Source organism: Chanodichthys erythropterus, chromosome 16 (genome assembly GCF_024489055.1).
Source record: "Chanodichthys erythropterus isolate Z2021 chromosome 16, ASM2448905v1, whole genome shotgun sequence".
NCBI classification, from domain to species: Eukaryota; Metazoa; Chordata; class Actinopteri; order Cypriniformes; family Xenocyprididae; genus Chanodichthys; species Chanodichthys erythropterus.
In genome coordinates this window covers 3,289,519-3,302,871 of record NC_090236.1, presented here as the reverse complement: position 1 = coordinate 3,302,871, position 13,353 = coordinate 3,289,519, and the positions used below count along the sequence as shown (strand labels likewise).

The following is a 13,353-nucleotide window of genomic DNA, read 5'->3' as shown; positions in this document are numbered from 1 at the left end:
CTTTCTTTATTTGTAACAAACAAATTTAAAATTATTTTAATTAAATAAAAAAGTTTTTTTTTTTTTTTTAGGAAAACATTGTTTTCACTCACTGCAGTAAAGGAGTTAAAATACGGATTTGGGTGGCGCAGCCTAGTGCACCCCCATTTGTTTTGACAGAGGAATCGTGAACCGGAAGTTAACGCTTGTTTTTGCAGCCCGCTGCGGTACAGACCGAATGCGCTTGGAGGCGATACTGCTTACAGCGATACCGTGAATAACGGACAGTCCGTTCTACCCCTCCGTCCAAGGACAAGGATATTTTGATCACACAGCGAAGATCTGATGGTGTGTCGGAGCCGCGTGCAGAGGGAGGCGATCGATTACAGTTTAATGGCGTCTGTGGACTTAATCGGGATTATTAATCTAGCGCAGATAACGGGGCAGAATGCGCGTGTGTGATGCGGCCGAGCGCGCGCGCTGCGCCGCTGCAGTATACGCGCAGAGGCGCGTGAGCCCACGGCGGCTGGTCGACCGTCGATTCAGTGTGTTGTTTTGGTGAATATGTGCCGTATTGAATCGAAAATGGTGCTGTAAACGAACAAAGCGCATTTATATATAGTCGTAATAAGACCTATCTGTTTACAAGTATCTGTTAAGGCGTTTTGTTTTGTTGAAATGAGCCAGAGCAGAATGTCTGCGTCTCTGTCGCACTGATAAACGGGTCGGAGAGCCGGTGTGGACCGCTATCTGAAGCTTTTAGTATTGTAGGACGGTATTTTCGCACAGAAAGGATAGGATTTGTCAGTGATAAGCCTCAGCTGGTTTATCTGAGAGTCTGTTATGTTCGAGTGTCCGTCTGTGCACTAGACGCGCTGAGCTCACACTGCCCGTCAGGATGGCATCCGGTGGTGTTGGGGAGGCCGGAGGAGGGGGCCTCGCACCCGTGAAACCGTTTCCGTACTTGTGCGAGGAATCTACTCAGGGTTTGAAATCTAAGAGCCTCCCCGTGCTCAGCGGTAGTCAGGACGCGGATCAGACTCTGCTCTCTGCCCCGCATAGCTCGCCCCGGTGCGGCTCCCCCGTCAGGACAGAGTGTCGTGAGCCGGAAGGTCGCGGCGCAGCTGCGCTCTTGACGTTCCGCCTGCCGCGGGTGCCGGTGAGGCGCTATGTGGACAGGATCCTGTCAGACTCGCGCTGCTTCCTGTTCTGCATGTGTTACCTCACCTTTATTCAGTCTCTGATGGTGTCCGGATATCTCAGCAGCGTCATCACTACCATAGGTAACATACCTGACCCTCTTCTCTTCTCAATCCCAGCTCTTTAATTAAAGGTGCAGTAAGCAATTTCTGAAAATCTCTGTTGATATTTGAATTCACCAAAACAAACTTAAAAGGATCACACCCCTATCTTGATAGCTCCGCCTCAAATTCACAAACACATTATGCAGCACAGGCACCTCCCCCCTAATGAGTTGACACGCCCTTTACTGCTGGTTGGCTACAAGTTTGTTTTGGTGCTTGGTCTGATCCACTTTCAATTGATTACTGCACCTTTAAGGTATCATGTTGTCTCATCTTTTGTAATATCTCACAACAATCTCCATCCATCCTAATTTCTTAAATGGTTAGTTAAAAAAATGAAAATGATGCCATTATTTCCTCACCCCTATGTCATTTTAAACCTGTAGAATTTTCGGAACACAAATGAAGATATTTTTAATGAAATTTGAGTGATTTCTGTCCCTCCATTGACAGTTTATGCAACTACCACTTTCAAAAAATTCATAAAGAGATCGTAAAACCATGTGAATTGAGCAGATTAGTCAAAATATTCCAAAGAGATTTGATAACTTTATATGATGAACAGATTGAATTTAAGCTTTTATTCACGTATTGATCAGCGAACATAAACAGAAACTTGACTATATTTGCTTTGATACGCATGAGAACAAACCTCATTGGTTGTTGCGGAAGCTCAAATGTGCTGCGTAACACGAGAATGTTCTCACACATCAAGCAAACATGCTTGAGCTTCTGTTTATCATAACTGATGTAGCTTAAATTAAATCTGTTAATCATATAAAACAATCAAGTCTGTTCAGATAATTTGGACTAAATTGCTCAATTCATCTGGATCAGTTTTATGATCTCTTTATGAACTTTTTGAAGTGTCAAAGTCTAGTTGTGTATACTGTCATTGGGAGGATAGAAATATCTCAGATTTCATTAAAAATATCTTCATTTGTGTTCCGAAGATGAATGAAAGGCTTAAGGGTTTGAAATGACATGAGTGTGAGTAAATGATGATTTAAGTGATGATGAATTTTTATTTTTGGACTAACCCCCTTAATTTCACCATCTAATCTTTTCCCAGTTTCTCTTTGTTCTACTTCAATATTGAAGTTCAAGAATTTCAGACTAAATGAGCTCTGTGTTTTTCAGAAAAGCGGTACAGTCTGCGGAGCTCAGAGTCCGGTCTGCTGGTCAGCTGTTTTGACATCGGTAGTCTCCTCGTTGTGGTTTTCATCAGCTACTTCGGAGGGCGGAGTCAGAGGCCACGCTGGCTGGCCGTAGGAGGCGTGTTAATTGCGGTGGGTGCCGCCCTCTTCTCCCTACCTCACTTCATCTCTCCGCCCTATCAGCTGGAGGAACTGAACAGCACAGTGGGGGGTGAGGGGCTCTGTGCCAGCGGGAATGGCAGTGGGCAGGAGAGGCCGGCACTGTCCAGGTGCCAGAGGGACCGTGAGGAGAGTGAGCATGCCCTGTATGTGGCGCTGTTCATCTGTGCTCAGATCCTCGTGGGAATGGGATCGACTCCCATATATACACTTGGACCAACTTACCTGGATGACAATGTGAAGAAGGAGAACGCATCCCTGTACCTGGGTGAGTCAATGTGTGGCTTTGTTGGAGTGTAATCTGTGTGTTCAGGGTGGCTGACAAGAGCACAGCACGCATAACGGATTAATGTTAAATCACCCCGGTTTTAGTTTTAAACTCTCACTACACTGGGGGGTGCTGGTTTTCTAAACTGGTGCTATTAAACTGTTAATCTGACAATGCCAAACACCATTGGATCAGAGCGCTCTCAATCACTGCCTTATTCAGTGCCCATTGTTGCCTGTATATTTGACAATGCTCAACACAATTGGATTAGTGTCAGTCCTTTGGCAATGTAAAGCTGTTTTACCATGCCAATAATGCTACTTGAATCTGAATTTGTCAATCACTGATTGATTTGCGATGCAGAGTTTTTCATGTTATATAAACACTCAATAATATATTTTTAAATATAGCCCTTGTCGCACTTAGTCAATGTTCTGATTATTTTTGTGTGAGTGATCAAGTTATTATATGTAGCTAGCTAGTATGAATAACAAAATCCTTTCACTGTGTCCAGATTTGACTTTAACAATAATGCAAAAACTGGCACTTCAAATTAAAGCTGTAGTCCGTAACTTTTTTTGGTTAAAAATTATCCAAAATCAATAAAGGTTAGACTGTACAGAAATTGAAATCTACAGGTAATGCTAATACACACTATATACACGTAGTAGTCACACAATGCTGATATTGTTAACATTATCTGTTATTAAAATGATATTATCTAAGCGATCTTCAGATTTAAAGGATCAGTTCACTTTCAAATAAAAATCTCCTGAAAATTGACTCACCCCCATGTCATCCAAGATGTCCATGTCCTTCTTTCTTCGGTCAAAAAGAAATTAAGGTTTTTGATGAAAACATTCCAGGATTTTTCTCCTTTATAGTGCTTTAAGGGCTTTAAACAATACCAGACGTGGAATAAGGGCCTTATCTAGCTAAACGATTTTTAATTTTCTGTAGAAAATGACCAATTATATACATTTTAACCATAGATGCTCATCTTGAACTATCTTCTTCTTCTTCTTTTTCTTCTCTGTTTGAATTCCAGCAGTGTAGACGCTGCTAAGTGTATTACTGACCTCCACAGGTCAAAGTTTGAACTAAATTGTCATATACAATATGCTAGTGCAAGTATATAACAATTAGTTCAAACTTTGACCTGTGGAGGGCAGTAATACACTTAGCAGCGCATACACTGCCGGAATGACCAATCGTTTCGCTAGATAATACCTTTATTCCTCGTCTGGTATCGTTTAAAGCCCTTTGAAGCTGCACTGAAACTGTAATTTTGACTTTCAACCGTTTGGGACCATTTTAAGTCCACTATAAGGAGAAAAATCCTGGAATGTTTTCATCAAAAACCTTCATTTCTTTTCAACTGAAGAAAAAAGGACATGGACATCTTGGATGACATTGGGGTGAGTAAATTATCAGGAAATTATTATTTGAAAGTGGACTAATCCTTTAATCACAACTGGTAATGCGATTTATTGTAATGCTTTTTTTTCCTCAGTTGGTCAGAACAAAAGTGAAAATTCTTATTTTGGTCATATACGTCCAAGACTACGATCTGTGCTGTGCGGTGCGGTGACTGACAGCCATACATTCTCCTCAAAACATTAGATTCACCCATGCTGAGGAGCCATGCTGATGCATGGATGCAACCCATGTAAAGATGAAAATTCTTCAATTAACTGCAATTGCAGGTTTCAAACAGAGGTGGCGACAAAGAGCAATATTCTCAAAATTGCTAATATCAACTGTTATATACTAATTAACCATAAGAATGTATGTACGTTCATGTGTGTAATGACACGAATGTCCAGGAAGCCAAAAGGCTTTTTTAGCCTGTTAGTTGTTATTTTTTGCTCTTTGACTTGAATTCTGCTATACAAAGTCTGTAACTGCTTCTCACTGATGTGAGAAGATCTACAGTAGCATGTGACAGCTAAAGAAAGTCCACTATTCTCTTTTTGTGTGTGTTTAGCTATCATGTATGTAATGGGAGCTCTTGGACCAGCCGCTGGGTACCTGCTGGGTGGGATTCTGATCGGATTCTATGTCGACCCCGGTACCAATGTCAATATTGACCAGAGTGACCCACGGTTTGTTGGAAACTGGTGAGGAAAATCTCATCTATTGTTTGCTTTTTATTAATGAACATACAGTAAACTTAACACTGTAAACCTCTCTCTGTCTGTCTCTTTCTCAGGTGGAGTGGGTTTCTCCTGTGTGCTGTGGCAATGTTGTTGGTGATCTTCCCCATGTTCTCCTTCCCTAAAAAACTTCCGCCGCGGCACAAGAAAAGTAAAAGATGTGCGGGTGATGTGTCCAGCGATGACGAGATGATTAAGGAAAAGAGCCAGGCTGTCTCGTCCTCGATGGGTTTTGGCAAAAATATCAAAGGTGAGCCTTAATATCAGATCTAAATTTAGATTCTGATCTTTTCAGATCTAAAATCTCACATCCAACTTGCTAGTTATCTCTCTGGAAGTTATCTGACCAGGGGTGCATTTTCCAAAGCCAACTATGGTCATAAGTTCCATCGTTACTAATAGTATTTAATGGAACTTGCGACATTAGTTGGCTTCTGGTGCTTTTGGGAAATGCACCCCAGATTTGTAGTGATTTCAAAAACTCTCTCAACACTGTTTTGGTCATCTTTGAAGAACAATGTCACACTAGATATTTAAACAGCTAGGATTTACAGAGATTCGCTTTAGAGATGGCTAGCAAGTTGGACATGGTAGTAGGGCTGTGCGTAATTAATTGTAATTAATTTTCGATTTCGTTTTTGGCTTTCAACAATAATGAAAACAACATGATCAAGGTAAAACGATTATTGTGCCGCTGCCTCATTCCATCCAGCGCACCTTCTTTCCTTCACAGCGGTGCGCTTTCGTTCCTCCCTAAAAGCCCAAACTTAACATCAAATGTTGTAAAATGTAGTGTTGCTAAACTGCGGGATGTGTTTGATATTAAACTTGTCTTATATTGTTTTGTGAAATGTTATTAAAAGTGCATTAAGCCGCAAAAGAGACTCTGTTCTTCAGGCGGCTTTCTGTGTACGTGCTCCGAGTCAGATCTGAACGTGGATAAAATGAGCTTTGGATACACGGCTAGATACGCGCATAAACAAGTACACACAAAAATGTCAAAATGCCTTTTTGGAGAGTATTCACGTAAACAAAATGGGTTATGTCTTAAGTAAACAGACACAGTTGAGAAAGAAAACACGTGTGTAGCAGTATATTGGATCTGTGCATTCGCTCTTAAAGTGACAGCAGCCTAATAAACCTGTTGCAGTCTGGTAATCAAACATGATATTGATAATCAAACAGCAAATGAAAAAGGAAAATCACTCACTGATCTTGGTTGAATAACTTGAGTAGCTTTAATAAGAATTAATCTATATTTCATTTGTACAGTAAGACTATGACGTGTTATATGCAGTGTTATTCAATTTTTTTTGTTGTAGGCTATCTGGTATCTGAATACCACTGTTAGTTCATCTTCCTGAAAAACTTAAAACACTTATTTAAACAGTTTATTTGTATTGTATGTATTTTCGTTCTGTTGTATTTACTTGGCTCTGTTTTGTCTATAATTATTTTCTTTTTTCTTATTGTATTGCTGACTGTTTACTTGTGTTATATAATTATTTTGAGGACATTTTTCTCACATTAGTTAACCTAGAATTAGTTTATGCTGAAGTATTGATTATTGCAAAATTTCAGTGATATTTAAAATGACTTATCACCCACCAATATTTGTGTCAAATAATTGTGATTTCAATATTGACCAAAAATAATTGTGATTATGATTTTTGCCATAATTGAGCAGCCCTTCATGGTATTATTTTATTTAATTTAATTTTATTTTATTGAACACATGGGATAGTATTTGTGTTCATATTTTTATTTAAAACAATATTCCTTTAAATTGGTGAACCTTTTTTTTTTATCTTAAATTTGTTATTTTCTTTCTTTATTACCAGTGTTATTTTAGTATTATCGATATACTATTATAGTATTTATTAATATTTTGAATTATATATTATTTTATATTTTCATTTTAATTTGTTTTAATTGTGTTGTGCTTTTTATTTATACATTTTTGTTTGTTTAATATTTCTATTTAACTTTATTTTATTTCAGTTTTAGTTTAATAATTTCAGTACTTCAATTTAATAATTTCTAATAGTTTTTTAAATTTAACCTTTTCATCTAATTTTTGTATTTTATTTTAGCTAACCAAAACGATTTTTAATACTTTGCTTTAGTTAACAATAACACCAATTATTAATATGAGCACATTTTGGATGATACCTTTAAATACAAATGATACATCTGTCTGTTTCTCTCTGTCTCTTTCTGTCTCTCTCCAGAATTGCCAAAAGCAGCTGTGCGTATATTGAGTAACGTGACGTTTTTATTTGTGAGCTTGTCATATACGGCGGAATGTGCCATCGTCACAGCCTTCATCACGTTCATTCCCAAATTCATTGAATCTCAATTTGGTGTTCCAGCATCTAATGCCAGTATATACACAGGTACAACACGCACGCACACTGTCACAATTGTGTTGATCTGATCACAGTACTTCCTCTGGGTGTTTATTAATTGTGCGTTTTGTGTGTGCAGGTCTGATCATCGTACCCAGTGCAGGTGTTGGTATAGTTTTAGGAGGGTATATAATTAAGAAGCTGAAACTGGGCGAAAGAGAAGCAGCAAAGCTGGCTATGATCTGCAGTGGAGTGTCTTTGCTCTGCTTTTCCACGCTCTTCATCGTCGGTTGTGAGAGCATCAACCTTGGTGGAATCAATATCCCTTACACCACTGGGTAATGGAGGAACCCCTGTAGACACGCACATAAATATCACCTGCAAACATGAGCTGCACTGAATGATGTTCGATCTGTGTTCTGCAGGCCCACGCTGACTCTATCTCACCGAAACCTAACAGGAAGCTGTAACGTCAACTGTGGATGCAGGATTCATGAGTATGCACCTGTCTGCGGCTCTGATGGCATCACCTACTTTAACCCATGTCTGGCGGGCTGCAGTAACATCGCCAACCACACCTCAGGAGTGAGTCATTTCACATCTGTCCACAGACCCGGTTTCACAAACCGTAGGTTAAAAATATCAGTTGATGTGAATCCAATGCACGTCAAAACCAAAAATGATTAGGACTCGACAAAAATAGGGCTGGGTTTAAAATACTGATTTCTCAATTTTAATCATTTCTCATTTTGATTAGCTGATTTTAGTCTATGCTGTTTTCAGATGCTTGAACAAAAATGATTTTTAGCGCGCCTCCGTACAATAAATCAAAATAAGCTCTGTGCTTTTTTACTTTTGATATGAAACTGTCTCATCTGTCAGATTATGAAATTCAAACAACAAATATTGTTTTGGCTCTATTTCATGTGATGTGACCGATCACGGCAGCTGCCTGAGTTTGAGCGAAGGGGCAGCACATGGCGCATCATGTGAACTTTTTACTTAACCTGTTCTTCAATATTTAATGTAATGTATGTGAATAAATCATGAAAGTCATGAAAACCGGTTGTGACAGACACTATTTAAATGTTTATATTTCAAAAAACTAATTAGAGTAGAAACATAATTATATAGTTAATTTAAAAAGTTATAATAACTTATAAGTATATTTAAAAAAAAAAATTAATTTAATTTGTTTGTTTACAAATAGTTAATTTTAAGTTTATTTAACCTTTTAAAGGGTTAGTTCACCCAAAAATGAAAATTTTGTCATCATATACTAACCAAACACGTAAGACCTTCGTTCATCTTTGGAACACAAATTAAGATATTTTTTTATCAAATCCGATGACTCAGTGAGGCCTGCATTGCCAGCAAGATTATTTCCTTTTTCAATGCCCAGAAAGCTACTAAAGAGTTAATGTGAGTAAATCGGTTCAACCTTAATATTATAAAGTGACTAGAATACTTTTTGTGTGCCACATAAAAACAAAATGGCGACTTTATTCAACAATATCTAGTGATGGGCGATTTCAAAACGCTGCTTCATAAAGCTTCGAAGCTTTATGAAATGTTCATTTTTGGGTGAATAACCCTTTAATGTTATAGTAATATACCACCGGGTTCCCTGTATAGATTTTATTATTTAATTTTTTTTTAATTGAGAAAAATTGACTGATTGTACCTGATATATATTTAAATTAATCAATATTGAATCAAATTGCAAGCTTGTGAAACAAAATCACATCAAGAAATTTGTGTCAGTATCCAGCCTAGACAAATATGTTTACTTTGCTATAATGATTGGCTGAATGTTCTAAACCCTTTTATTTATTTATTTTTAAAGTTGTTTAACCTTTAAAAATAATTAAATAAATATTTGTTGTAAAAGAATCCTAATGTTACTGTATGTTGCTCAAGTCAACATTTTTCAGGACAATATCTTAGGACAAATTGTCAGGACATTGTCTTAGGACAAAATAATTAGAAAAATTTTTGTTGAGACATTGTCTGTGTCAGTATTGTTGACATTTTTCGTGTTTCTCCCACTCAGATCAGAAACTATTCTGACTGCGCCTGCGTTCAGAGCAGACAGGTGATCACGCCATCAGGAGGAAACCACGATCTCCAGGTGGTGATCGTGAAGACGTACCTGAATGAGAATGGTTACGCACTGGCAGGAAAGTGTGAGCGCACCTGTGGAACACTCATCACCTTCCTCATCTTTCTCTTCATCGTCACTCTCATAACCGCCTGCGCTCAGCCGTCCGTCATCATCGTTACGCTCAGGTCTGCTTCTCTCCACATCCTCGGATATCATTTCTCTGTTGCTTTTTGTTTCGCTCATCTCTCTCTCTTATTTTCTGAGCAGGTCAGTGGAGGAAGAGGACAGGCCGTTTGCTCTGGGAATGCAGTTTGTTCTTCTCAGGACTCTTGGTAGGATTGGACAGATTAATATGCCTTTAATTTGACCATTAAGACTCTCTTATGCTCAACAAGGTTGCATTTATTAGATCAAAAATACAGTAAAACAGTAATATTGTGAAATATTAGTGCAATTTAAAATGGCTCTTTTCTATTTTAATAGATTTTAAAGTGCTTTTTATTCCTGTGATGTCAAAATCAAATTTTCGGCATCTTTACTTGAGTCTTCAGTGTCACATGATCCTTCAGAAATCAATTTAATATGCTGTTTTGATGCTCAAGAAACATTTCTTATTAGGATCAGTTGAAAACAGTTGTGCTGCTTTATATTTTTGTGTAAACTCTGGTGCATTGTTTTTTTTAAAGATTTCTGATGAATTAATTCAAAATAACAGCATTTATTTTAAAATATAATTTATTTGCAATATTATAAATACATTAACCATCTCAATTTAATATCTTTGCTGAATGAAAGTATTAATTTCTTCCAAAAAATAAAAATCTTACTGACCCCAAACTATTGAATGGTAGTATTTAAAAATACCAAGATATATATTAAATATTAAAAGGCTGAAAATGTATAGATTTTATATATATATATATAAATATATATATATATATATATATATATATATATATAATATATATATATATATATATAATATGGGTTGCTAATTAGTAAATATTCAAACAGTTTTGGATAAATTCCTTCTTTCTTTCTCTCTCTCCAGCCTACATCCCCACTCCTATCTATTTCGGAGCTGTGATTGACACCACCTGTATGCTGTGGCAGCAGGATTGTGGTTTCCATGGGTCCTGCTGGGAATACGATGTCACTTCCCTCCGCTTTGTTTACTTTGGGTTGGCGGCGAGCTTGAAGTTCCTGGGCTTCCTGTTCATCTTCCTCACCTGGTATTCGCTGAAGCGGCGCGAGGAGCAGACGCACACACACACGCACTCGCACACGCTTTCCCCGCTGGACACGGTGAGCCACCTCATCTGCCACGCCGGAGGTCACAAAGGCCACGCGCGCACACGCTCCTGTCCTGTCTTCCTGCCACGGCCAAACGAACACTCCCATGCTGCCATGCCAACTGGACACGCCCTTAGCCGTGGTAACAGTTGCCCTGGGAATGGCCTGAAAGCAATAACTCCGCCCATACGGTCTCTTGAAAAAGTGGCAGTGTGAGTGTTGGAGCAATGCACACACACACACACTCGCTCATACACATGCATGCAAACATCATACAATTATGAGGGCCAATTATGATGTAAATGGAAACACGCCACACCGCTTATAGCCATTGCTGGTGCCTTTTTTTAAAACAAACACACACGTCAAACACATTATTGCAGTACTTTTGTGAAGCACTGATTAGTAATAAAACCTTTTTGACACAATACCTCAGCAGGACAAATACCTCTGATCATCGTTACATACAAACACACACATGCATTGTAACATATTTACCATAGTCATCTCATCTAGTTACCTATAGTGTTAGTTGTGCACATACTCTTTTGCTTCGCCTGTACAGCGGATAGATACATGTACTTGTTTACCTCATTGATTCATCCATTCATGTTTCAACAGTGAAGGGAAAGAGACTGCAAATTTTACTATGCAAACTCCTCCCACAGCACTGACTCCTCAGGTGTGTTCGATTGGTTTTTGACATTAAAGTACAAGCTCTCGCGGTACTTTGAGGTCACACACCGATCAAGTCGCTTCAAGTCAAACACACCTCTTGTGAATCACATTAGCCCCTCCCAATCTTTAACCCCCTCCCCTCCCTACCAGCTATATTAGCCATGCCCAGACTAAACTCCTCCCACAGTATTGACTCCACACAAGCAGTGGCTCCTCCTAAACTTTAAACTCCGCCCACTGAGTTTACTCCACCTTGTTCCATTTATTTTTCAGATGTTCTCTTGTGTGTTGTAGTACATGTTTAGCTTTTTAGTCTTACAGTTACAGTGTGTGCAACAGTTGGTGCAGTGCACACATCTGTTACGTTTTTTTCATAACGTTTGACTTTTGTGCATCATATCAGTATTAATAATGTTTTCTTCTGTTGGTGTTGATTGTATGTCGGTGGTCAACAATCATCTCGGTAAATAACACACGCACAAACACAACACAAATATGGGAGATACGTCATCTCATGTTCACACACACATCATGTATACTCTTGAGAACATGCTCTCACCCCCCTGAAGATGGTGTTCTGTTTGCGCTGCAATTGAGCCAGTATTTGTGGTGTTGATGGTAACGGCACTAGCTCTGAGCAGAAATCAGCTTCATACCTGATCACTGCAGGACTTTAGTAGAAACGGAGCAGAATATCACACTGAACTACTGCTGAGGAAACTCTGTGTGTCATTTTGCTCTCCCTCTTTTTCCCCAACCCTTCCTATGTTGCTGTGCTCTGTTTGCAAACAGAAGACACATTAATACAATTATTTATTTGAAGTTTCTTGAAGGTTTGTCTAATCGAGGGCAAACCTGGAGAAATTCTTTAGTAACTGGTTTTGGTTTACTTGTACAAACAAATTATGTGTCAATAAATTGTCTAAATAAAATGATTTTGATTGTGTGCTGTGATTTTGTTTGGTTTGGAATGTTACTGTAGTCATTTTAGTTAAATATATTACACTGCGTTGGGCTCTTTCAGGTGTGCTGGCAAACCAAAGCTCTATTTCAAAATTACCATTGTGCACTTTGAACATTTGCCGCTGAACCCAGGATGAGCCATTAGGACTAAACCTGGAGTTAATGTAGTTGCTTAGTGTCATGTCCAGGGGTTTCCAAAAGCCAAATATTGTTGCAAGTTTCATCTTTACCAACAGAACTTATGACCATAGTTGGCTATGATGTGATTCGTGACCCTCGTTCTGGGAAAAGTGTCTGCGGATTCACATGCATGCATTTTTGTCAAAAAAAAATAAAAAAATCTGGCACAATCCAGGACACACATGTTCAAATGAAGGGATGAGACCATAGACTATCCCCAATGCAGACCATACTCACATGTACACCACTCACACATAGAAATGCATAATAAAATTAATTTAATTTTTACAAGATTGATTTTTTTAATGTCTAAATATATATCTGAATGTATAAAAAGTAGGGCTGTAAAACGATTAATCGCATACAAAATAAAAGTTTGAGTTTGCATAATATATGTGGGTGTACTGAGTAATTATGTATATATATAAATACACATTCATGTATGTATTTGAGAAATATTTACAAGTATATGTATTTATATTTTTATATAATTTATATTATATATAAATAAAAATATTTTGTACATAACATATTTCTCTTAAATAAATACATTAATTTGTGTGTTTTTATATATACATATTAATTACACACAGTACTCACACATATTATGCAAAGTCAGACTTTTATTTTGTATGCGATTAATCGTTTGACAGCCCTAATAAAAAGCAAATTCAAGTTTCAAATTTTCTCTATATTGAATCTCCATAGAGAAACTATAGGCCCTGTAGTGGCAGTAATCATAAAATGCAGATTAATATCATATT

At 37.9% G+C, this 13,353-nt stretch overlaps 1 protein-coding gene across 2 annotated transcripts; it reads left to right on the top strand.

Annotated features, from left to right (window-relative positions):
- Positions 1-251: 251 nt before the first annotated feature.
- slco5a1a (solute carrier organic anion transporter family member 5A1a) lies at positions 252-12,411 on the top strand. 2 transcript variants are annotated; one of them, XM_067363038.1, is made up of 10 exons: positions 252-1,262; positions 2,424-2,867; positions 4,855-4,987; positions 5,080-5,273; positions 7,255-7,419; positions 7,511-7,709; positions 7,797-7,956; positions 9,425-9,660; positions 9,743-9,807; positions 10,527-12,411. In XM_067363038.1, the coding sequence occupies exons 1-10, from the start codon at positions 878-880 to the stop codon at positions 10,982-10,984; spliced, it is 2,439 nt and encodes an 812-aa protein (XP_067219139.1). In that variant the 5' UTR covers positions 252-877; the 3' UTR covers positions 10,985-12,411. The 2 variants fall into 2 exon arrangements, with proteins under 2 accessions (XP_067219139.1, XP_067219140.1); XM_067363039.1 differs by lacking the exons at positions 252-1,262; positions 2,424-2,867 and adding an exon at positions 4,452-4,586.
- Positions 12,412-13,353: the final 942 nt, after the last annotated feature.